We start from the raw sequence: 27,846 nt of genomic DNA, 5'->3' as shown, positions 1-27,846 counted from the left end.
AAAGAATTTGACAAAATCAAATGAAGTATCCTTAATGGCCATAACTCCAGGGAGCTAATAAATAAGAGAAGGTCAGCTATTGGCAATGGATTGTGGAGACCCAAAAACTAAAAAATCTCCTTCCTATGTCACCCTGATAGCCAGCCACATACTCAAGCCTCCCATCACTCTACTTGCCCTCCAAAAGCCCTTAACCAGTAACATATTCATATGTCAGTTCAACCCATTTCTTGATCTTTTATTAGAGCTGGAAGTGGTTGGGAAGAATGTCAGGGGTCCAAAGGTGAATGAGTGTGACGGTTAATCATAGTATGTCAATTTGATTGGAGTACAGTACGCTCCACAGATTAGCAAAGCACAGTTGTGGGAGTGTCTGTGGATGACTGCCACATAGGCCAGCAAATTCAGGGGGAAAGACTCACCCTGATGTACATGTAGCAACCAATAGGTTTTCAGCCTGGATGCAATTAAAAAGAGAAAGTAGAAGAAAGTCTGCCTGTTTTTTGAAGAACTCCAGTTTTCTTGAGTGGGTACAACCTTTGCTGGCAAAGCCTTTGGACACTGATTGCCAGTTTCTCCAGCTTTCTGATGCAGACTCATACTGGTCACTTTCCAGTGGGCTTCTGAGCCTTTAGCTTTGGTCTGTCATTACATCTTTCATTCCTCTTGTTCTGTAGCTTCCATATTCTTGGACTGAGCAGCTACTGGAACCTCCTGCTCTCTAGGACTGCAGGTGGCTACTATAAATTCTTCTGCTTCTGCAGAGGGCCATTATGGACTCTGTCACCTCTCATCCTATCTAATAAACCCCTCTGAATAACTATATATATATATTCTATTGACTCTGTTCCTCTAGAGAACCCTAATAATACAATTAGTCATACCTATTGTAGCATTCAGTCAACATAAGGGCTCTTTTTTATTTTGTGATTTTACTATTTTCCTCCCCATCCCATATGCCCACATTCACTTCCATGCCTCTCCATTAAACGTGCATTCCCCTAGGTATAGATCCTGAAGAAATGAAAAGATTCTCAAACACACACATGTACATGTACACTGATAGCAGCACTATTCACAACAGTCAAAAGGTAGAAAAAGTTAAAATGTCCATCAACGATCAATGGAAAACAAGTTGCATAGCACAAGGAATATCTGCCCATTTAAAAGGCATGAAATATTGAAACATGCTACAATGTGGATCACTCTCCAAAACTCAGGCAAAGTGAAAGGAGCACACTAAGGTCACAGATCCTATTCATATGAAAGAGCGAAAATGGATAAGTTCCTAGAGACAGAATGTGAAGTGGTTGCCAGGAGCTGGAGGAAGAAGAAATGAGAAGAAGCTACATGATGGCCAAGAGGTTTTAAAGTACAGTGTTGGAAATGCTTACAACATTGTGAATGTAACAAGTGCCAGTGAATTACCCACTTTAAAATGATTAATTTCAAGCTATATTAGCTTCACTTAAATAATGTCTAAAGGATGCTTTCTCCAATATGTTTAAAAATGTAAATGTTCTTTGTGGGTATAATTTATATAAATGATAGTATGCTCCAGATTTTTTCCCTTACACATCAAAAATTTCATTATGCAAAAGTCTAAATCCTTTTTAAAATAAACTATAGGAGTGGGGGTGTAGCTCAGTGGTTGGCCACATGCCTAGTGTGAGGCCCTGGGTTTGATCCCCAGCACTGAAAAGGAAAGGAAAGGAAACACTATACTACCTGTACTGTCACTTTGCTCTAAATCATTATTTTCAATTTTACCTGAGAAATAAAAGAACCTTTAATGACAAAATTCCAGGTGTGGTGACTTCCAAGGTAGAAGGCTTACTTTGTATCATGGAACTTTAATGTAATAATAAATATGGAACTATCCATAAGACCAATTAGTCCTATTTGGGCAAAAGTTTCCTGCGTGTACAGGATCAAGAACTGACATAAATAAAAGTGAATTATTTATGCAGAAAGGATAATCAAGAGATTTACTACAAAAAGAACTAAGTAAGATTGAAATCCTAACTAATTCTGAAAAGCAGTGAAGCCATGCTCAGAGGTGTGCCTGAGGGTCTTGCAAAGCTTAAACCAAAACTTCAAGAAAGACATCACCTAGAAGTGCTCTCGATCAATCAGCCAAATACTTTTCTAGTGATTAGTTTGATCTGGAATCCCTAGAAAAGGACCCATACCTATTTTAAAGAAGATTTCCCCAATTACAGAGAGTCAATCCCTCTGAATCATAGTAACACAATGATGTAAATCAATTTAACCTGAGGCCATGAGACGTGGCTACCTCAGTTCTTTTTCCATTATGATATGGCACCAAAGTCCTTGCCTCCTCTAGCCCTGATGTAACAGTGCCAAAAATGTTAGTAGCTATGTGTCAGCATTCAGGAAGCTCTGTCTCCACAGATGTTTATCATTTGCAGCAGACAAATTCAAATGACTCTATACCTTAGGATAATGGACACACATGGGTCCTGAATCGGCCACATCAAAACACAAAGGGAGGCCATGTATCTTAGTTATTTTTCTTATTGCTGAAACAAAATACCATACATACAAAGTGAAGGGAGGAAAGGTTTATTTGGCTCACAGTTTGTAGGTTTCAGTCCCTATTCGGCTGGCTCTGAGGCAGGGTGGCATAGCAGACATGAATTGCAGAGGAGAAACAGTTCATGGCAGGCAGAAGGTAGCAAAGCAAGGAAGGGATCTTAGCAGCTTCTTTCTGCCCCTTTTATAGTCTTATCTAGGCTAGCTGGATTAGAGTGGTGCCAAACCAATCAGTGGACTGATTTAGTAACCACACACCTTAACCCCAGCATCACACACTCTAGATTCAGGCACTTATGACCACATGAGGCTAGTGGGGGGGGGGGTTAGACACAAACCATAACATCATGCATTCTTACATAAAGCTGATGCTCAGAGAAGCTGGAGAATGGCAGCCCTATGGGCTTGCTACTCAAAGCGAGATCTACAGACCAGCAGTATTGACTTTGCTGGGCGCCTATTAGAAATGCAGAATCTTGAGCTCCACCCCAGACCTGCTGAATCACAGCCTGCACTGAAAAGAGATTTCCCAGGTGACTCAAGTTTTTTGAAACAACAAGGCGTGTGGCAAATAAAGTGAGGAAAATATTATCAAATAAGACTTACAGCAGTTTTTTGTTAGTGAGTACCTGAGTCACCTATGGATTATAGAACTCTCACCAGTAGACCATCACCAAAAGTATTTGAATTCCATTCTTACTATGTGTTAACAGTGATCAAAGTCATTTTAAAGCAATTCCTAGTACTAAAGTGAATAAACTATATCCAAATTTGCATTTTAATTAAGAAAGCAGTTGAGCCACAGATTTGATCAGCTGGTACTACTTTTTTATTTATTATTTTGGAAAATTCACCATCTATCTTATGGCTTGCTTAATAATATATACAATCTGTCAACTCACACATCTACATTTTATGGCAACAACATATAGGTAAACACTCATTAGATAGATAACATTAATAGTTATTTGTAAGGAAAATAAGCAGCTAGTCTCACCTAGTTTTTAAAAGCTTTCTTTGGTTATCTATTTCTAGAGGAAGAAAAAGCCATGATCATTTGCTGATAGCAAAAGAGTTGAGGACAAGGAAAGCAATGAAATTCTGTAATACATGAAAACAAAAGTAGGGAAAAACTAGGAAAGCTCACTGCCAAGCAACATTGAGGGCCCAGGAGATGATACATGCTATAAGAATGCCAGTACCAGGGTGACTGATATTTTGCCAGCACTGCCTGGCAGAGTAGGAGCCAAAACCACCACACCAACGAAGGCAGACTGAGAGTTGGCAAGTTAGGGCAGCAGAGAGCCTGGAGAGGGAGGGCTGAGCATACTGTTAAAGGCTAGTTATTGAAATGTTTAATTAACTCAGGTTATAATTAACTATACAGAAGCAATAACAGGCTTTGTCAAACTGCAGCATAAAGTAACAGTTTTGCATATTATTCAAATTAAGCCTTACTTGAAAAGTAAAGTCTAAAGTTTACCTACTCTTTTATTAAAAAGTGCTGAAATTGATCCTTAAGAAGTTCTGTCCTCAAATTATCCATGTTCTGTGCTCCAAAGTAAAACAAGTAATTGCTTTAGGAAAACACATTAATGATGCAAAAACAGACTTTATGAAGCAATAAAGCACATTTAAATCAGGAAAACTACATGGCAAAACTAGAGAGCCAGCTGGAAGTTGGAGCTCTTTTGTGCACCAACCCCTTAGGGGCCACTCGTACAGATGTTTCTGCATCACCAGCCCGTGTTTAAACTTTCCAGCCCCAGGGACCTGCCACTTCACGAGGATGACTCACTTTTGGTCATTCCTGTGTCACAAGTCCAAAGACTCCCTTCCTGTAATTGTAAAACAGTGATCCTAAGTCTATCTCCTTAATAATTCGAACTCAATTTTCTGTCTCGCCTATGAACCTCTTAGTTACTTAGCCCTCCTGCTTCATCTACCCCTCAACCTCACATCTTCCTGTTAGGTGCCTTTGTTGCTTCAGAGTCCCTTGTCCTTCACATGGCATTTTTTGTTCTTGTATTATCGAATTGGCCCTTCAACTGAACGAGTTAGCTTTGCCAGCTTACTGACTATTGAGTTTTATTTTATGCCACATAGCATACAAAGGCACTTTACACAAATTATCTCACTCAAATTCTCACTGAAAAATTTGGTAAATTTCACTGTTCCCATTGTTCATATAGGGAAACTGAAGCCCAGAAGGTAATGTTACCTGCCCAACCTCATACATTAACTTATGGGGCTTGGATTCAAATACAGTACTATCACTCTTGAATCTATGCTGTTCAAAATAGAGGCTAAAACAACAGTTTTATTATAGTTTCAGAAGTACACAATTTCACTGAGCTAAAATCAAGGTTTCCAATGTGGTTTTTCTATAAAATGGAGTACTACTCAGCCATCAGGAACGAGAAACTAGATACATTTATAGATGAGTGGATGCACATTGAGGCCATACTCTTAAGTGAAATAAATAGGACACAACGTCTAAATACCAAATAGTTTCTCTGGTATGAAAAACTAAAAGTGTAAATAAGGATCAAAATGTATAATTGGTATTGTGAAATAGGAAGAAAAGGTCTAAAGGAGTAGGGGAAGTGGGAGGGGTAGGGGAAAGGAAAGAAGGGAATGGAATTAATATGAGAAAATGAAAAAATGGAAACAAAGTCTTTGTAAATAGGGAAAGGAGGGAGGGGTGAAGGGAGGGCAGGGGAAGGGGGAAAAAATAAGAACCAAGATACATCATGTAAAGGTACCACCTCCCAATAATGAATGTAACTGTATTGTATACCTAAAATGTACCAATAAACTTAATGAAAAAAAAATTCAAAGCTTCCACAGGGTGATGCTCCTGCTGCATTCTAGGAGAGAACTCAGGTCCTTGCTTTTCCAACTTCTACAAGCCACCTACATTCCCAGCTCATGATCTTATTCCATCATCTTCAAAACAAGTAGCATCAGGCTGAATCTTTCTCACGCTACCATCTATTTGGTTCTTCCTTTCAAACCTCCTTCTTCTAAAGCCTCCTCTGATTACACTGGGCCCACCTGGATTGCCCTAGATACACACTGGAACTAAATGTCAACTGATTAGCCACCGTAATTCCAGCTGCAACCTAGGATTATAGGTGTGTACCACTGTACCTGGATAATGCTGCTCTTATAAAAATGAAGATAACAGGGTTATTTTGAGGATTTAATGAGAAAAAAAATTGTGACTGGAAAATCATATATATAATATAGTTAGTAAATAGATGTCGCCTAACTTCTGTTACAGGTGTGGGTACTTTTTATGGTAGCATCTGTACAGTATTATACTGTTAACTGAGATCACATGCACCAGCCATACATAGATAACACTGACTTCAACAGTTCATTTGAGGATTACCTGTGAGTTTAAATGAACGATGGGCTGGTCAAATTAAGTTGGATATAGAAAAATCTAAATTGAAAATCATACGATCTTGCCAGTGAGGTGTCATTGGATAAAGGTTTACAATGAAAGAATAAGTTTTTAAGCATATAAAGCCACTCTAGACTCATGTGACCTTTCTTTTCAATCAAAACACAGTTAAACTCTATTTCTGATTTTTAAAAACCTGTTTGATACTTGAGCACATCTAAGTTACTTTTTAAATTTTATTTTATTAGTACATGTGTGTAGCACATAATGTTTACATTCCCTGTGGGAAGTTGGTACAAATATATAACATATCTTAATTTCTTTTCTTTTCTCATCTCCTTTCCTTATCCTCCCTCCCTCATTCACCCATCTCTTGATCCCCTTGATTTTCATGTATTTTGAATCTAATTAGAGATTTTACTGTTCAGTACATTAGCTACACAGTACTGGTTCAATATCTATAAATTGGACAATTCCCATGTTTTCATCTCATCTTTTTTTTCTTCAGCATAAACAGGACAAGCATAAAGCTCTAAGGCAAACTGCCAGAAACTTCACTTGAAGCTTACATGAATTTAAACATTCTGTCTCATAAAAATTGAGCGAGTTTACCTAGCTATTGAAGATTTCACCCATAAACACTATCATTGAGTTTACTTTTCTCCATCTTGACTATACCAAGTCCACAAGAAGAGACGCCATGCAGAAATTAAGACAGATGCCTTAAGGAAAGATGTATGATATAAATACATAAAATATTGGCAAATAAAATTGTAATGATGTCAGAAAGACAACAAAAAACCAAAGACACAAGAGACTCCCAACCTGTCTGCAGGATACCCAGATACTGGCTGCCATGAGGGAATGCAGACCCACTATTGCCACTCAAGAGAAGCCAGCAATAAGTACTGAAGCAAAAATCTGAAGATGTGGAATGGCTGGCTCAGTATATTTTGAGACCGACTCTTGTTAAGGCACTAAGTTGTCCAGGTTGGCCTCAAACTTATAAGGCTGGCTTCTAGTGATTTCCTTGTTCTTCGATTAAAAATCACAAATTGTCTCTTTATCTTTTCTGCAATTCTGTCAGGGAACACCACCTGAAATCCAAATTGCTTGCTTTCTATTCTTTTCTTTTCTTTTCTTTCTTTCATTTTGTCCTCTGCAATCTTATGCAAATTCCCTCAGGAAAAGAAGCGGTATCTCAGTGCAAGCTTTTATGTAACATTCAGGCCTTCCACTGACTGGATGAGAGCAATCTGCTTTACACAGTCTACTGATTCAAATGTCAATCTCATCTAAAAACATCCTCACAAATCCAAAATCCTCACACCCAAAGCACAGTTGACCCAATATCTAGGCAACCCATGCCACAGTCAAGTTGACACAAGAAATTAACTATCACAACTACTGAAATGAGTCTTCAACTGGCTTCCTTCTTCTCGTCATGATTTCCTTCAGTCTTATCTTCATACAGCAACAGTGATCATTTTAAGGCTTTTGTTGAGAAATAGCTCACATATCATGCAGTTCACCAATTAAAGTGTACAACTCAAGAGTTTTCAAATATATTCACAGATAATGAATACATCGATTCACCACAGGCAACCAATGACCTTCTAACCAATTAAGTTGTTCTCCAAACACCCTAATAGCACCTTGCATACTTAGAATAGAATGCACGCTACTCCCCAGTCTGAGAAGCCTCACACAGCCTGTCTTGCCTAACTCTTCACCTCACTCATGAAGACTCACAGTCCTCCTGCTGACCCCCCTGACCCTCACCTGCCCCTTGCCTTCCCAGGGCTCACTCGCCTCCCAACACTTCGTTTAGGTCCCTGATCAAATGTCAGCTCAGACAAGAGATGGCCTTGACCACCTTCACTAAAACACTTCTCATATACCCTCGGTCCTTCTTTATCCATCTGTTATTTTCCTAACGTAATTATTGGCAACTGGCAAGGCTTATTTTCTTCACTATAATTACTGGCACCTGTCAGGATATTACTGATTTATTGGCTGTGCTCTCACCTCACTCCACGGAATAACAGCTTTCTCTGTCTTGTTTCCAGCTATGTCCTAAGTGCCTCGAACAGTGCCTGACACATAGGTGTTCAATAAATATTTCTAGGAAGAAAGGGGCAGGAATAAGCCTAAGACATATCAAGTGACTAGTGCCTTTCACACCAGTCTTATACTTTGAATTCTATTTATTATCAGCCTTACTTGCTCCTCTTTTCTATATAACAAAAAGTATCTACAAAAAGTCCACATTTATTTGAAGGAAATTTCATATATGATATAATCCTACTCAAATACTGAATGCATTTTTGAATTAATTATTTTTAACTCTACAAGGTAATTATAGTGTTGCTTTAGCAATTCTAATGCATTAATGCTCAAAAAAAAAAAAAAAAAAAAGTTGGCCGCAAGGCTGAAATTGGCATATAAATGTTGATCTTAGATTTGAAAACAAGCAGGTTTGGGAACTCGAGGGACATGCTCGTAAACTTGTGCCAGCACCATGATTAAGAGATTATGACCAGAAATAAAACAGGAGTTTCCTGCTCTACAGCACTACATCACCATGAGGGTATCGGAAACAATGTCAGTGCTGACACTGAGTTTTTAAGTTTCCACTCTTAGTGACATTTATTTTTTATTAGGAGTAGAAGAGAAGCCAAGAGACAAGAAAGCTTAAGAAATCTCCTGAGAATATTTTATAAATAACTCCACCACTACTGACTTATTAAATGCCCTTTGTATGGAAATGTTAAGACATTCAGAGATTTAATGTCTAGCATTTGTTACCTTGAAGATGCCCAATGCACCATTCCCAGTCTATTCATCAGACTTGTTATTAGACAATCCTAAACATTTCAAAATATACATCATGATCTCTAAACTTGCAGTAAAACATTCAAAACCCAAAAGGTCATTTAGATTAATATGCAATCAAAGGAAATGCCATTTTCAATGTACAATATGATCTCATTTTTAGTAAATGGTGAACTTACACACTATAATTTCTGACACAAATATAACAATACATTATTACAGTAATACTGCAGTACTATGCTATATATTTAGAAGCAAATGTACTCAATGTTTATGTTATTGATGTTTTGTTTTTACAGAAAACGATGAGACTGACAAATTAGTAAGGTAAGAATAGTTTAAATTTTAGTGTTTCAGTCAAAGTTACACATCTTGTAAAAGAAGTTCATGCTCCTTTGGGTGGGGGGAACATTTCTTCAGTATAGTTTAATAATAAAGCCAAATTTAGGACCAGGGATTTAGCTCAGCAGCCTAGCACCTGCCTGGCAAGCACAAGGTCCTAAGGTCAATCCCCGGTACCCCCCCCCCCAAATAGCCAAATTTATTCAAGTTTATTGCTATCCTCTAACATTCACTGTCTCTATTTAAAAATAGGAGAATACAATCCAGGTCTGCACCTGCACGGAGGCAGGCGGGCGACTTGCCTGCATTCCTGGATTGGAGAAATGGATGCCTGGAGAATGCTTGTTCTGCGACACCATGTTGCATCGCCTTATACAAAACCAGTGTAGAATGCCCTTCGTATGGGGGTGGTGGCATCAGTCTCTGAAATCCAGGTTATCAAAATTGACTCCAGAAAAGAGAACCTAACAGACCAGTATCAATGGAAGAAATTGAGGAAGTTACCAGAAACCTGTCATTCCCTACAATGCAAAGCTCAGCTGATGTCATAGGTTTAAAAAAATCCTTCATGAACAAGAGAGATCAGAAGCAACATGATGGATTCAGAAGTTCATGAAAAGAGCCCACCAATCCTAACATCTTCCAAACAAGACATATCACCTCCCATTACTAGTGTTGGTGAAATGAAGCATTATTTCTGCAGCTGCTGTGCAGCTTTCAGCAATACAGCAATCGCATTTCCAGTTAGAAGGTCCTCTTTCGGCAGCAGCTTTATAGAATCAAAACCTGGGATGCAGTACTTCAGTTTGAGGAGGGATGGATTTCAAAACTTGTATCATGGAATCCTTCCCCCATTAATGCAGAAAACAACTACCCTGGCACTTATGTTTGGCCTGTATGAGGATTTGTCCTGCTGTCTCCATAAACACGTCAGTGCTCCAGAGTTTGCAACCCATGGTATGGCAGCAATACTTGTAGGGACAACAGAAGCCATTTTCACTCCACTGGAAAGAGTTCAGACATTGTTTCAAGACCACAACCATCCTGACAAATTTACAAACACTTATCTGGCCTTTAGGGCACTGAAATGCCATGGAATTAAGAGAGTATTATCTAGGTCGAGGCTGGGTGCCCATTCTTTTCCGTAATGGATTCAGCAATCTTCTTTTTTTTGGCCTTCAAGGTCCCATTAAGGAGCATCTGCCTATTGCAACAATTCAGTTTTCACTTGGTTAATGACTTTATCTGTGGAGGTGTATTGGGTGCTATGTTGGGGTTCTTGTTTTTTCCAGTTAATGTTGTAAAAACTCACATATAGTCGCAGATTGGTGGGGAGTTTCAGTCTTTCTCCAAGGTTTTCAAAACAATCTGGCTAAGGGCCAGGGATTTAGCTCAGTGGTTCCACTGCCTGCCTCGCAAGCACTAGGTCCCGAGTTCAATCACCGGTACCAAAAAATAAAAAACAATCTGGCTAAAATGGGACAGGAAACTGACAAATCTCTTCAGGGGTGCCCATCTGAATTATCATCGGTCCCTCATCTCTTGGGGCATAATCAATGTGACTTATGAATTCTTGTTAAAGGTCTTCTGAAAAAAGTCACCAGTGAAGAGCCATGTATCAACTGAACAGACCTGAGAAAAATGAAGTTTGGCTTAGGTTCAAATTTGGCCCCAATATAAGTTGGTGTTGGGCTCCAGGGATTTAGCCCAGTGGTTCCGCCACTTGCCTTGCAAGTACAAAGATCTGAGATCAATCCCCAGTACCAAAAAAAACCCCAATGTAAGTTGGTGCCATTGAGTCCAGGCCACAGTGAATTATGGGAAGGCTGTTTTCCCTGAGCATCAACAAAAACAGAATAAAAGGTTTCAGGGTTAGGGATTTAGCTCAGTGGTTCTGGCACCTGCCTCACAAGCACAAGGTCCCGAGTTCAATTCCCAGTACCAAAAAAAAAAAAAAAAGGTTTCAGTACAAAACTTTTTTTAAAAAATGGGAGAATAGAAACTCACCTTTTAACTTAATCAAATATCACAGTCTTAATGTAGCAGATATGAAATTGATCCAAGTCAGTGAGTTGTGAGATAAAAAATTAATTCATAGAGATACAGAGCCTTCAACTATCATCAAATATGAAGAAATTTAAAAAATAAAAATGAAAGCAGAGTTGAGCATTAGCAGAAAGAGTGTTACATGAGGGACCTCAATGTGGCTTTCCTCTACAACCCCAACCTATAGAAGTTAATCTACAGACACCTGAAAATGGGGGGAACATGGTAGTCAGAAACAGATCAGCAAGAATGCTACTAAGCAATCAAATAGGCAAGGGTGAACAAATCAAAGAGAAATTACTTGGTACAAGTATTTTCCAAACTTTCAAAGTACAAGTCTTCCTCATGCTAATCTACAAAATCAGCAATAAAATGTCAAAAGAGAGAACAGGGCCGGGGATTTAGCTCAGTGGTTTCGCCGCCTGCTGCACAAGCGCAAGGACCCAAGTTCGATCCCCGATACCAGAAAAAAAAAACAAAAACAAAACAGAGAACAGACACTAGTAATCTTAGCTTCACTATTAATCTTAGCCTCTGAAAATGCCTCCACAATACCCTCTTTCCATCTTTTCCCATGCTGTTGCATATTATCAGTGTACTGTATCCTTCAGTCCTTAAATATATTCACAGATATATTTTGCTTACCGCCAGTAGAAAGCTGTGCCCTCTGAGACAAGCACAGGGTTTGCCCCAGCAGAAAGCAACCCTCCATAACTCTTATGCAAGCATATATGGTCTGCTCCTTCCTGTAACTCATCCAGATCACATTCCAATACCCACTATTTTCTCTTCAACCACACAAAATGCATTCCTGCCTCCTACTCAGAAAAGTACTACCCTTGAATGAAAAATAGTACTTATATTCATACTTCTTATATTATTTCAACCTAGATAAGAAAGGAAAAGAAACAGAATTGGGCTTCTCCTCCCACCCAAAAATACTCTTTCCTGAAGTCTCACTGTTTGGTTTTTTTTGTGGGAAATGTCCACAAGCTCCAGTGCCACAAATTTCCCTCTTCTCAGATGAGGGGGGAATAATCAAAGTCCCTGTGTGAGAATGTCTTTAGAAAAGCACATGCTAAGACCAAGGTAGCATTATTTCATTATATATAGCAGACTTCTTGGTTGAACTTTCCATTGCTGCTGGGAGGAAACATCCAGATGTTTCACTAGAGACTTTTTAGCAAACAGGCCTCATTACTTTACTGGCAGCCAAGTATACAGGCCAGGGAAGTTGAAAGAGTCGGAAGTAGCTTCACATAGAAACAAAAACATTAACCACTAACTGACCTTTTGAAAAATGGCAGCAAGAATGGATGCAGAGACTTGCTCTGTTTCTTGAAGCAGTTATTGTGATGGCAAAAGCAACGGACACAGCCAACAGCTTAAGCCAGCTGACATCTTTGCACATCTCCTGCCTTCCTCAACATTCTTGAACAAAGAGTCAACTTTCCCAGCCTCTACAATCACACCTTACACATTTCACCCCTGCAAGTAATCTAACAAGAGTAATCTTTTACAGCAAAGATGTTCAAATTTACTCTATATTTTAGATGCAGGTGTAGATATATTAAAATAGTTGCTATTGAGTCCACTGATAGAAATGGTCAAACAAATTAGTCAAACCAAATTTCCTGCAGTACTGTTCTTTTCAAAGGAAAATTCTGATTAAAATGGAAAATATAACTAGATCAATCAAATCTCTAGTTAGTTAGCAAACTGACCCATGCAGAAGTATAGTGATTACTGTCTTGACTTTAGCTCAGTGGTTCTCAGTCAGGGATGATTTTATTCCATGGGGGTCACTGGCAATGTCGGAGACATGTTCAGCTGTCACAAATGGTAGGAAAGCTGAGTTTCACTATTACTTAGTGCACAAAAGCCAAGGATGCTGCTAAAAACTCTATAATGCACAGGACAGAGCTCCACAACAAAGAATTATCTGCACCCAACTGTCAACAGTGCTGAGATTGAGAAATCTAGCTTTATGCAAATAAATCATGATGTCCAAGATTTCCACATGCCTTAAGGTTAATAAATTCCTTAATGTTCCTTCACATATTATATTTCATCCATACTAAAATACAGATGGTAAACATTATTTTGCTTCAGTGGTTCTTTTCCCCATCAGGATATCTTGCCTGTTTTCTTGGGGTTTTGTTTTCATCTTGGGATTTTTTTTTAATTTCCAAATAAAGTTTTAGTTTTGAGTTTCAAAGTATTGAACATAACCACATTTAACAACAGCTAATTTTCTAGAAGACACAAACTCTTAGGTTAGATTTTTTTTTTAACATGGCTTTGATAAGAACAGAAATATTAGGAAAAATAAGGAGAATGCATTTCTTTATGAAATAAGAGTCAAGCAAGTAAGAAAAGATCTGAAAGAATATAGTTACTATCTTCCCAAAGAAAATAATCACATGAATGTTTTAAGCCAAGAACTCAATAAATTTCTAAGTCATCTAAACATCTCTCTTCATGTTGTTATTGCTCAGAGGACAGTCTTTGTTTTTCCCACAGGGCACTCAGCAAAGTAAGCCCTGACTTAAAAAGTAAACACATATGGTAAGTAAGTGAGGTGAATTTAAAAGGTATAGCTAACAATGCAGTAAGGAAGGAGCAATGGAAGAGGGACCTGGCCTACCATAACCACTCAGCTTATCGCATAACACAGAAATTACTACTGTATTTGACTTGCCTTGGTGTATTTACTCCACACAAACCTCGTTCACAGTATGCACTTCCACCCATACACCTGAGTTGAATGAGCCGAAGAAAAACAACACTCCTCACCATAACCCATGTGCCAAGAGAACTATCTTCCCAATTAACACTTCTGTATAAATAGCTGTAGCCTAGAAAGAAAAGGGAACCTAGTATAGCCAGATTCCATTCTTGGGAAGCTCAACTAAAACACATCCAAAAAAGGTCTCCTGTTGGAAATGGAGCAGAAAAAAGTAATCAGACAGAATGTAGCTGCCATGTTTATGGCTGAATGCTGGATTAATTGGAGAGTCTTCTGATAAATCCTCAATGTAAAACACTCTTCTTCTGATTGGAAGCATCTCTGTTTTGCTACTCAGAAAAGTATGCACTGCATGTAAAACTGATGAAATCTGACTGAAGGCTTTGGATTGTACAAGGTTTTGCTTTCCTGGTTTTGCAAGATGGTACACTGCAGAAAACTAGTTGAACAGTTCCTTCACAGAAGGACCTCTTTGTGTGACTTGCAACTTTCTGTGAATCTACATTTATTTCAATGTAAAAAGTTTTATTTAAAGAAAGTATTAGTTACCATGCTCCCTATGAAATTAATAGGGGAAGTTTCCTTGCTTCCTCCCAGCTTCTGATGGTTTGCAAGCAATCCTTGATGATCCTTGAGTTGCAGATAGGCCACCCCAATCTCATCTTCACGTGGCATTCTTCCCATAGGTATGTCTTCACGTGGCCATCATTTCATAAAGACACCAGTCAGGTTAGGGACCCATTTTTTTCCAGTAGGACCTCATTTTAACTACATCACCTGCAACAATCTTATTTCCTCACATTCTGAGGTCCTGGGGTTCAGAATGTCCACATATCTTGCGTGTGTGTGTGTGCACGCATGCGTGCTTTGGGTTCAGTTTTGGTTTTTGAGATAGAGGTCTCACTATATAGTCCACGCTAGTCTTGAACTTACTATGTAGTCTCAACTATGTGGCCTCAAATTTGCAGCAGTCCTTCTGTCTCAGTCTCTCGAGTGGTGGGGTTACAGGCATGCACCGCCATGTCCAGCTCTATGTATTTTTGAGGGGATATAACCCATAATATTATCCCATCAAAGACCCAATTCTCAATGAAAATACTATTCATTCATTCCTTTTAAAAAAATCTTCATATATATGTATGTGCATATAATAATGATACCTGGGTTGTCTAACTCAATTTGTTCCACATTCATGTTCAAACATGGAAAATTCAAGAACTAAACATATTTTTCTCAGAAGAAATAATGGAAAACCAAATAACTGATTCTGAGGCACAAAAATTACACATATAAATTTATTTTTCCAGGACTTTAACAAATTTTGCAATGATTTCTTTAGCTCTTATCGTGGTTCTCACAGTTTTCCCCTTAGCTTTACTGCTGGTATCACTAACTTTCTTTGGCACCATGGTTATGATATTTTACACAAATAAAGTGCAAAAAAAAGCACAATGATGGGGCCGGGGATTTAGCTCAGTGGCACCAGGCCTGCCTTGCAAGTGCAAGGTCCTGAGTTCAATCTTGGGTACCAAAAAAAAGCACAATGATGGATTTTTTTGGTGGTTTTTTTTTTTTTTGGTACTGGGGATCGAACTCGGGACCTTGCGTTTTCAAGGTAGGCGCCGGAACCACTAAGCTAAATTCCCGGCCCTACGTTGGATGTTTTAAAGCATTAACACAAGCACTATATGTTGTCTAGGCAAGAGCGGTGCTTAGGCTGAGGTATCACCCCTTTGTGTCCATGGCAAGATGTGACATGTGACTCACTCTCTGGCCCCCTACAGGTTTTTTTTCAAGTCACATTTTTGGTTCAACTATGAGCAAAGTTAGAAACATCAAGCAGATTTTTTTCCAATGTTGCTGTTCAAGTAATGGAATGTTCAAGTTTATATACATTTATTTGTGTATGTAAATGTAAGCAAATACACATATATATACAGTGGTACCTCAGTTCATGAACTTAATTCATTCCACATTCCAGGGAAGATGGCCACAGTCATGTTCATCTCTCAATGTGGAGTTTGTGAATGGAAGCAAAATTTTGCCAAATGCTTCTGTTTGTGAACCAAATTGTTCACGAACAGAAGCATTTGTGAACCAAGGTATTACTGTATTACTATGTTGAGTGCTGTGAATATACATAATACTGCTATGAAGAGTCTGGCTCAGATATTTCATTTTTCCTCCATAAATGTCAAAAATTAAGGCTTCTGACATTTTTCCTAAGGAATTCTTAGAGATCCATCTTCATAATCCCATTATGACTGCTCACTGATGTCCAACACATATCAGTCCATTTCAGTTTTCTGTAGCACATTTATTAGGTGGTACTTTCTTGCACATTTGCTAATTTATTTCCCACACACACACACACACACACACACACACACACACCCATTTTGAAGTGGAAGTCCATACAGTATTCATCCTTGCTCCTACAATACATCTCTATAAGCTAGAAACATTGTCAACCTAATAGTGCCTCATTTATTTGTTAAAAGAAGGAACATTTGCCAAATTATTTGTGTCAGACTCTCTCTATATACTATATGTCTTTTAACGTTCATAACAATGTCCTTCCAGGTAGCTGCCAAAACCCTAATTCACAGTTGAAATGAAGGCTTTGAGAAGTTTTCACATAACCATCCAGACAAGTATCAGAAGAAGTCAAATGAGGCAGAATGCTAACTTCCATCAATTTGGCTTAGCTCATTCTGCAACTAAAGTCACTCTTATTCTCCAATATTCAATTGAAAATACTCACTGTCTTTGATTTGGGAAATTATTCAACTTAACATACTGGAAATACATTTCATTTTAGTTTCTAAAGATAAAATCTGACTGGATAGGATTTCTAATGCTTGAAATAGAAATACTTGGAGTGATCTTTGGGCTTAAAATACATTTGTACTTGCATCTAATCATACAATCAGAAAATAGAACAAAACCTACAGTGGCCAGCAACAACAAACCGGCACAACTCAAGCATTCCAAATATGCAGGATGTTTCAGATCGAGACTAATTTCATCTAACATGCATGTAATTGAACCAATTAGTGACCATCCAAAATAAAAATATTAGACTAATAGTAACTCAAACCATTTGAAAAGATAGAAATCAAACTTTTATTTTCATAGAAGTTGTTTTACAAAAGTCATTTTCATATAAAAATTATTTAAACTACATGTTTCATTCATATAATATAACAGGAGTATATGGAGCTTTTTACCTAACCAAATTTGAGACCAATAAAAATATCAGGTCAGCTGCCTATTCATGAGAGACACAGAATAGAGGTAACTTAGTAAGAAGGAATTAATATTGGAACTAACTACCTTGGCAACTTTACATATATTCTATATTTCAAATGAAAACTATAAAAACTTTTTATTTTTCTCTCCTAGACAGGTATTCTCCAACAATAAACACTTTGCAAAACTCATCTCTCTCAAGACTTTGATGAGCTTTACATGCCACCTGGAAACCCAAAATCTTCGGGGTCATTACCTTTAATAACAGTACTCATGTTGTTAGCATCTGTAAACACATGAATGGCTCAACAGAAGTTTTTTCAATGCATATTATAAATATTGTAACTATTCCAAAGATAACCAGTTTGTTTCTAATTCCAATTATTAGCTGTCTTAAACTTCAGTGTTGTGTGAAAATTTTTCTGACTCATATCATCGGCACTGATTTTTTTTAGGATTTCTAAAATTTTGAAAATTATTCATCAATTATATTTAATTACAAATTATTTCCAAAAACACAGCTCATGTTATTGGTTGCTCCAGTGTCTTGACCCATCAAAATAACTATATAATGATGGTATAGGATACTTTTCATACATAAAGTCCTGAAATTAAAGCTAGAAGAAATCTAGAGAATCATCACTGTCATTTTATGGATAATGACTGTCAAGACAGTGACTTGTCCAATATCACAGAGGATATTAGTAGGAAACCTATTACATAAACCAAAAGAGCTAGCAGCTCTTAATATACTTGCAAATACACTTAAAATCTAAATGATGAGTGAAAAGTAATGCATAAACAGAAAGCAGCAGAAACATAATAACTCATGAATTCCTGTGAGTCCAGGAGCCCATGTGGTCAGCTTAAAAATAACATATGCACAGCTGGGCTTCAGGAAGAATTTGACCTACACAAATGCAATGTGTGGGAGAAAAAAGCCAAGAAAGGGAATATATCAAGTTTGAGGCAAAACAAACAAACAAACAAAAAAATCAAAACAAACACAATAAATAAATGCCTCCCACCAAAAGGGAAATGAAGAAAGGAATTGACAATATATGGAGGACATAGCTAAAGATACTTTTCTTCAGGGAAAAAAAAAATAAACCTAACCCAATTTCTATAGTAATTGCAGGTAAGAGAGAGAATCCATGCCCTCCTTTTTTACATTTCCAAGACCAAAAAGAAATCCAGTTTTGAACTGAGAACAATAAAAATCCCCTCTCATAGCTATTCTGAAACACACAGTACATCACTATTAACTATAGTCACCTTACTGTGCAACAGAACACCAGAACTACATCATATTGTACCCTGTAAATATATACAATTATTTGTCAAATAAAAATGAAAGTAAAAAAAGAAATCTAGTTTTGAAGATAATTTATTACTTACCAAACCTGCTATTGGTGTGGACAGTCTATTAATCTTCTTAATGATGCCAGGTTTAAGCTTATTAATCAAACTGAAATTAAACAAAGAAATAATATATGCAATTATAAGACTGTCGATATGAGATCAATATTCTTTGAAACTTTCTCATAAATGACATCTAGCATTATTTCAACCCCAATGTATTATTCAGAGACAAGAGCCCATCAGAAAGCAAGCAACAACAACAATGAATAAAAGCAAAAGAGAAAAAAACACAAGTCAAGAAAGAGACAAGAATTCTGCTGCACACAATGGTGAAATGGTCTTCTATATACAAAGCCAGGACCTTATAATAGTTTCACATTTATTATTTATACCCAGTTTAAGAATCTCTTCATTACAATTTAGTTCACTTGGGCTGGGGATTTAGCTCAGTGGTTCCACTGCCTGCCTCACAAGCGCAAGGTCCCAAGTTCGATCCCTGGTACCAAAAAAAAAAAAAAACCCACAAATAATTTAGTTCACTTGGCCCTAAGAACTTTTTCCTAATAAAAGAAAGTTCACTTTTATTTTCTCTCAAACTGATCCTTATTTTAAAAGATAGTTTCAAAACCAGATTCACAGGATACAGAGGAATTTACTGAAATAGTTAACTAGTTAGTGCTGGCTCAGTATAAGCCCAGAATTGGATTGTTACCATAGCAGAATGGGTGAAAATTAAATGTACCAGGGCTCCTCCAAATTATCTTAGAGTCTAATACTGAACTAGCTTGCTAATATGACAGATACTTCAAAGATATTTATGACTCTATACTCTACAACACTAAAAAAGAAATTCAGCTTTCACAACCACACTTATTAGAGTACAACTTTGGCTCTAAATCTAGATTATAAATTCAATGTTTTTGTTGTTCAGTGACACAGTGCCAGGCCATGTTGTAATTCAATACTATAATAATGTTTTTCTATTAATGTAAGCTTGGATAATTAATCATTAATCACTGTCAAAAAATAGTATCTTGAAACGGTAATTTCCTATTCAGTAATTCATCCAGAGAGCAAATAATTCTTTATTTTTGTAACAGAGCTGCAACAGAAAGCAAATAGAGGGGAAAAAAATCAAATATTCTAATTTACTGGTTTCCTCTTCATAATGGGCAAAAGGAAGAAAAAACCCTGAAGCTTATGGAATGTCACCCCTTCAACATTCCAGAGATTTATATAATATATATAATAAAAAAGTCTCAATTTAATAGCCTTTAGAATGCTGTTCAACAGGATTCAAAATTACAAAGCAGTGGCTTATGAAGATTTAGTTTGGCAAACAAAAGATATTTTTCTGTTTTAGTAGTTTGTTCACACAAAGATCTTTGCACATCTTAATACCGATAATAAAACCATCCCCCCTTTTTTGTTTTGTAGCACTGGGGACTGAACATACAGGCTTGTGCATGTTAGCCATGTGCTCTACCACTGAGATACACTCTCAGCCCCAACCCCTAACTTTAAGTATTTCCTACAACTATTATTCCTTGATTCCTAATTTCTGATTTGTGTACTCAAAGTCTTGTAAAGAAAGGCTTTCTCCCTTCATGACACATTATTTTCTCTAATCACTAGTTGAGGATCAAGAAAAGAACTGAGCAGATTTATAGGGAATGACAATTCCAAATTAATTCTTTAGTTGTCCCCTATTAACTGGGTATTTCTGTAATTTTATTACTGGTGGCATTCTTGCAATCCATAGAAGAACTAATAACTGAAGCACCACCTAGTAGGAACATTATTCTGGCATAGTATATAAATCCAGAAACTATTTGCAGTCGTTGACCACTAGGTTGGCAATGAATTTCTTAGAGTAACTTTTATTTTAAAGTGTAATCTTTCAGTGATATCAATTAGAGGCTAATATGAATTGGGCAACATATAAACTATCAGGAAATTTTGGCACAGTTACTCTGTTAGAGAAAGAGCATCATAAATTCCTGCCCTACCTATTTGAGTCACTGGTGACTCTGACCAGGTCATTCAGGTTTACCTGTTTATATCACCTATCGCTTTTATATTACAGAGTTAGTAATTTCAAAAGCATTTTTAAAGCACAAGTTCTGAAATGAATAATAAAACAGTTTACTTTCAATTAGGCAGCCAGGGGAAGTACTGGATAGAGGTCAAGGAAACAGCATGCATCCCGGTGATGAGTCAACTGACTCCTCCCTCACAGGCAGGTTCTGCCATAGCTAGTACTTAAAAGCAACATACACCCAACAGATTAGTCTTCCTTCTCCACTCCTGAACCTTACTAAACTCTAGTGTGCAAACACGGAAATAACCACAAGGAAAAAAACAGCACCCTGGACAACACATAAGCCACCCTTTAACAAGTTGAGTCACCAGAGAAAAATGCTGTTTCCTTTTCATCCTTACAATGGTCATAGGCTGTAAGCCTGAAAATGTGGAGGAAATGCACATATGATTCAAGCAAATACTGAGCATCCAATAAAATTATGAATATTATTTTCATAGACAATTAAAAGAAGAACTTTAGGATATTTTTTCAGTTTAGGATAAACTTCAGTGAAATTTAAGTCTACGTAAATGAAAAGAGGCAGAATCCCATGTAAAATCAAACACAAGTGTCATCTATGGAAATTCTCTCTTTTACAAACAGAAATTCTCTGCATAGTAAGTACTCTTTTTCTTTTTTTTTTTTTTTTTTGGTACCGGGGATCGAACTCTGGTCCTTGTGCTTGCACAGCAGGTGGCGAAACCACTGAGCTAAATCCCCAGCCCTATAGTAAATATTCTTAGATTACACATGTGGAATTTGTAAAGGGGACACTGCCTTCAGGTCACTGACTCTATTCCAGAATGAGATAGGACTGAGGATGTAGCTCAGTGGTAGAGCACTTGCCTAACATAAGACCCTGAATTATTTCCCCAGAATGTGGGGTGTGGGTCAGATAACATGATAACTTTCAAGATGCCTCCATGTACTAGAATCTAGACTCAGTCATGGGACTGTTTTCTCTGCCACTATCACATGTTTCATCCATCTACCCCTGAATAGAATAAACTCTCTATATCCCCAAGCTTTCCCTGAGGCCATGGGATAAACCTGGATGTATGCTTGCTTAATATATCAGAGATTAGCTCTTTTGTAAGATTAACACCAAAACAGAAATCACCTAATAATGTGATACCTCCTATGGTATCTTACAATATCACTTACAATAAGCCTTGCAAACCCTCTCTTCTTCAGCTCATTCCCCACTGCAGTCTAAATGTGTGTGTCCCTTAAAATTCCTGTGTTGAAATTCTAGCCTCCAACATGATGTATTAGGAGGTGGGTGCCAAGATCATGTGGGCTATGTTCTATAAATGGGACTAATTCACTTAGTGAAGAGGTCTTGCCCTGTCCCCCACGTGAAGTTACAGTAAGAAGACATCTGCCTATGAAGATAGCAGACACCAGGTGTCTGCAGGTGTCTTGATCTTGAACACCCCAGGCTGCAGATCAGTGAGGACAAATTCATGTTGAGTATAAGCTACCCAGTCAATGGGACTTCTTAGACCGAAGGGTCTAAGATAACCTTCAAACTATCTTTTTTTTTCTTGCTCCTCTAACCTCAAATATGTTGACCACTCCCTCCAAAAGGAGAGAGTTACCTAATAATAGATGCTAGAAAGTTGGCTCTGTTCCCAGGCCTTGTTATCAGTGAAGGTGTCCTGACTTTAATATAACTCAGATGCAACACTCTGAAAATCATCCATAAAGCTCAGCTATAAAAAGGTTTTAGCAAGAACTAGAAGTTGATGCTCTACTCTCAGTTAATCTCCAGAAACCAGTACCAAATGTCAACCTTCATTTTCAATTTATCAGAAAGCTTTTCAGGCATAGTACAAAATTTAGTAACACCTTTTTCACTTCCCAGTTCCAAAGATTTTCAAAGTGAGTAAGAAACACTGACGTGGAAAAGTGCATCAACACAGTGAATAAACTTTTTAACCTCTAAATTATTATTTTAGTGATTCATACATACACATTCCTAATATCTTCCCATCACCCAACAGTAGGATTCTGGGTTCATGTCCTAGTTCGGCCATGTAACTATTAAGTAATGTTACTGAATTCCTCTCCATCCCTTTGTGTAGGTAGATGAGGTTGAGGGGCCATCCTCTTAAGTTGTACATAGGTTCACTCCAATTTTTGCCACAGTAGAAATGCTTTGATGCATATTTGTATGTGTGTATTTGTCCATCCTCATTTTAGTTTCTACTATCCTATTTTTAAAAATGAAACCATCTGTATTAGGCTATAATCCTTAACCAGAAAGAAATGTGGCAACATGAATCAATGCACTTTTCATCAGCAGGCAGATTTTCTGCACATTTCTCATGGCACTTTCAATAGCAGTGACCCTGTTTCCCTCCACATATCAGCTACCTATTATGTATCTTTCCACTGTGCTGCAAAAGCTTTTGCAACTACTTCAGGCCAGGGGCCAGTACTGAGTATTGAACCCAGGCCTTTGCACTAAGCTACATCTCCAGCCCTTTTTTATTTTGAGATAGAGTTTTGCCAAGATGCTAAACTGTCCAGGTCAAGTTCAAATTTACAATCCTTCTGCCTCAGCCTACTAGACCAGAGTGGTAGGATTATAAGCATAATCACCACTCTTAAGGATTTTTTTAAAAAATTTCACCAACTTGACATTCACATTCCAAATATATTGACATTCACATTTCAAATATATAAGCTGTTTTTAATATTTTCCATTATGAAGAGGTTTTATAAAATATCTTTGTTTACTAAGTTTTTTCTCAGAACAGATTCCCAAAAGCAAGACTGCCAAGAATATCTTGTGATTTATATGATAAATATATTTATTAATGAACAAAATAGCACAAAATTACTTGATAAGTACTGTAAAGTTGCTTTTCACAGAGTGTACCAGGCTATATTTGGTCATTTTGAGATTAAAAAGCATATTGCCATCCTTTTTCTTGGGGGCGGGGGGCCGCTGGGGATCAAACCTAGTGCCTTGCACACACTAACCTAAGCACATGTTTTGCAGCTAAGCTACGTTCCCAGATCTGTTGCCTTGTTTATCATTATTATTATTGCTAATTTGACCAAAAAAGTATCTACTTATAGTATAATTATTTCTTACTAGTGAATGTAAAGATTTTATTGTTTGTCAATAGTACTTCCTCATTTGTGAAGTGTTTGAACACACTCTTGTACATTTGTCTACTGAGGTTTTAATGTATGTACTTTACCTCTTTGTTCAAGGACCATCACCTTAACTCAAACTATTTTATTTGTCACAACATATATATTTTCTTCTTTTTTTTCTGCTATCTTTTCAAAACTTAGAACTTTACCATCAAAGATTTTTTTAACTCTTCAATTTTATTTTTTAGCTTTTGTTTTTTTTTTTTTTTTGGTACTGGGAATCGAACTCAGGACCTTGCGCTTGAGAGGCAGGTGTCAGCTCCACTGAGCTAAATCCCTGGCCTGCTTTTGTATTATCTTAATCTAGTATTCTGGTAAATGGTGACTTGTTAAATTAATTCTTAACTGACTATTTATCCAACATGACAAATTAACTGATTCACTGCCTCCATTTTCTCCTCTCATATCATAGATTCTTAGATGTAAAAATGTACTTCTGGACCTCCTGTTCCATTAATGTACGCATTTATAAATTAATCCAGGGCCAGGGATTAAACTCAGTGGTTTCGCCACCTGCTGGGCAAGCACAAGGACCTGAGTTCGATCCCCGGTACCCCCCCCCCAAAAAAAGAAGGTTATAAATTAACCCATACTTCTTAAGGACAGTATTTTGTCATGTGTCCTAATATTAAAACAGGCAATATACACAAAAATGTTATTTTTAGAATTTTTCCTGTTCTGACCTGTTTATTCTCCCACATAAACCTTGAAAGATTCCTAGTGTCAGAAAAAAACTGGATTTGGGGCCAGGGATTTAGCTCAGCAGCACAGTGCCTGCCTGGCAAGCATGAGGTCCTGAGTTCGATTCTTGGTACCCCCAAAAAAGGAAAATCTAGGTTTTATATGAGCATTAGAGTAAAACTACCAATTGCTATCTATAGGTTTATACAAAAATGTTACCTATTTCAATTTTAAGTTTTACAGCATACCACTTTTATACATATGATCTCATGTCATTTTCTGACTGACAAAAGGTAGCTATATAAAAATTGTCAAACTGTCTCTCTTTCAAGGCTATTACTGTAGTTTTAACTTATGAGATATCATCATATATTTGTGTTTCTTATAATATCCATTTCTTTTTGCTTAATTTACCTCTTATTCTCTTAGTAGAATTCATACAGTTACAATTTAGTAGGAAATAAGTTTTCCACGTATTCACTTGACAGCCTCTGTTATATCAAAAGCCTATTTCATTAAGTTCCTGCTCATCAACTTCACTATTGTGAGACCTAACTAACTCCATTTTAAACTTTGACTCCATCTTAAATATAAGACAGTGAAGTGGCCTTGACATAAATTCCACTTCACTGAAGTCAACTATTCCCCTAGTCTCCTCTGTGCCCATAAAATAATGATAAAATGTCCTTGCTGTGGGACAACAGATTAAAAAAAAAAGACACAGCTCCTAACTCAATCCTCTGTCTGCCCAGAAAACAGATGCTCCTGGGCCCATTATCTATAGAACATTCTGTCAATGTGCTGATTGTTCCTTTTTCCCATAAACTCTATATGTAGCCACCCCTCAACCCCCCATGCGTGCTAAATATCAACCAATCATGTAACTGCTAAATGGAACATCCCCAAACCTTGCGGTAGCCACAATAAAAACCCTGCTGATTTGGAATTCGGGGCTCTCAATCCTGATCCGCTGCATCGGTGACGGTTGAGTGCCCCTGCTCAAGCTTGAATAAACGACCCTCGTGTGTTTACATCGGAATCGGCTCCTTGGTAGTCTCTGGGGACTTCGCGATCTGGGCACAGCACTATAAGTTGTTTAGATCACAGATATGTATGTAGCTCATGCATTACTTCCTTCTATTTTTAGTAAACAATCATTGTCATATACTTCCTAGAACCCTATGACTGAAATGCTGAATTTAGGATAAGAAAAAACACTACCAATGTTACACAAAGCTTATGAAGCATACAAGACTGTGTTTCCCTCTCTCAAGTTTGAGGCTGCCATATTAAAAAAAAAAAACAAAACTGCAAAACTTAAAATGAATCTGTATAATATGGGTAACATACGGAAGTACATTCTTAGGTTGATGTTTGCCAAGCAGTCCTTCAATTTAATAAACTCTTTTTAAAAACATGTTATAGTTTACATTAAGAATATCCCCCAAATTCTAATGCACTCCAAGGTGGGCCTTTTAAAAGAGGCCTGGACCATGTGAGTGCTATAGCTGACTTCTTGTCACAAGGTGGGGCCTCTCCGAGAGAGGTGGGACCTGACCTATTTCTCCCTCCTCAGCTCCTCCCTTCACTCTCTGCTTCCTAGACACCATGACATGAGTAGTTTTCCTCTGCACCAGGCCCTTCCACCATGACACTTCTGCCTTGGCACCATGTACTGCCAACAATGTACTGAAACTTTTGAAACTGTGAGCCAACATAAATTTCTCCTTTAAGTTATGTCAGGTATTCTGTCTCAGCGATAAGGACAGTGATAAGACAATGTAGATATTATATTACAGGTAACATGAATCAGTAAAGCTAATAATAAAAAACTAACCAGGGCCAGGGATTTAGCTCAGTGGTTTTGCTGCCTGCTGCACAAGCGCAAGGACCCGAGTTCCATCCCCGGTACCAAAAAAAAACAAACCTAACCATAAAATACCACCATGAAGAGAAGGAAGTTTAAATATTTTTAACTACTTCTACAAATTTGAATTTGGACCTTCACATCTTTACCTATTACTTACTGGCTGGATCATCAAGTAACATGGAAACTTCAAAGTTTATTTTCTTCACTTTGAAATGAAGAAAAACTTTTCTCTATTTAAATTTCAAAAGGCTATAATAATGGACTAGGTCAATACAAAGTGTCAGCTTCCTGGAGTGCTGTAGGTGAGCAATTGTCCTCCTCTTGAAATTCAAATTTGGAAACAGCTCAAGAAAAATGCCTTCATCATTATACTTTGAGCCTCCCATAGAGCACTACATGGAAGACACAAGGGCCCACAATGTCCCTGGCACTCTGTGTGGAAGTCTCCAACTATAACAGAAAGACGGAGCTCTCATGGGATGGATGACAAGAGACAAAGTTCTTAATGTTGTCCAATACCTTTAAAAAGTCACCTGACTTACCCAACAGTAAATATGGTTTGTAAATTTCTATTCTTCTTTTATCAGTGTATCTTTGACATATTATTATGGTATTTTAGTCACAAAGCAGATACAAATAAACAGAATTTCTCACACCAATAGGTGAACATCTTGCCATCTTTCCAAGCAGCAAGCAAAGCAAAAGAAGACTGGATGACAGTCTGAGAACTTTCCTCAGTAATATGAGCCACGTGTTCAAAATGGCACAAACTTCTGGTGTGTGTGGTCAACAAATGCAGAGCAAAAGCGTGGGATCATTCAGAGAGGGGAAGTATACACTGATTAACCAATAATACACCCAATCAGACGATCTTCAAACTTTTTTACTTCATAGAATAAAGAATGTTTTCACCTGTATATTTTCAAGATTGTCATCATAAGGTGAGTAACTGGGAAATTACCAACTGTTATCACTAGCTAGGTAGGCTTCAACCAAATACAGTAATTCTCCCAGGGCTGCCAGCAAAACAGGGTTGCAAATATTTATGTAGTGGTAAATCTTGTTTTTTTAAATATATATTTTAAATATGTAATAGGGTAGTCCCCATGAACACTAAGAAAAACTGGAAAGACAAGACAGATTAATGATACTCAATAAAATTCAGAGAAGATTATAATGAAGGGCTGAAATCACTTCATTTTTGTCAAAAAAATTGGTTTGTTCCCATTTCATTGGTTAATAAAGTCACAAGACAGTATGTGTCTAAGGTAAACAGCAAAAGAATTACTATATTGACTTCCACTAGGGGAGTATGCTTTAGTCCTCTAACTCACTGGGACTCACTGCCAATCAAACTAAATGAAATGCAAATGATTAACATGAACATGCTAACTTTAAGTGTCAATCACAGTAAAAGTCAGCAAGTGCCCAGAATTACCCTTGTACTCAGATATGCACCATGTCCAAATCCTCAGCATGGTTTATGC

The 27,846-nt window shown here is 37.4% G+C and overlaps 1 protein-coding gene and 1 pseudogene across 22 annotated transcripts in view; one reads left to right on the top strand and one right to left on the bottom strand.

The window, feature by feature from the left end:
- The window catches only part of Lmo7 (LIM domain 7), a 219,473-nt gene that overhangs the window by 115,910 nt on the left and 75,717 nt on the right, over nt 1-27,846 (bottom strand). For all 22 annotated transcript variants that reach the window (XM_087192927.1, XM_004845237.4, XM_013072394.3 and 19 more), the window contains one exon: nt 18,591-18,660. In XM_087192927.1, the coding sequence (XP_087049053.1) occupies nt 18,591-18,660 (70 nt within the window). The remainder of the gene's footprint in view (nt 1-18,590; nt 18,661-27,846) is intronic.
- On the top strand, nt 9,642-10,571 carry LOC106009419 (mitochondrial nicotinamide adenine dinucleotide transporter SLC25A51-like; annotated as a pseudogene).

This window comes from Heterocephalus glaber, unplaced genomic scaffold, assembly GCF_053883595.1.
Source record: "Heterocephalus glaber isolate CG9 unplaced genomic scaffold, H.glaber_assembly_v1.0 deba00001577, whole genome shotgun sequence".
In the NCBI taxonomy this organism is placed as follows: Eukaryota; Metazoa; Chordata; class Mammalia; order Rodentia; family Bathyergidae; genus Heterocephalus; species Heterocephalus glaber.
This window is presented reverse-complemented; position numbering and strand designations above follow the sequence as displayed.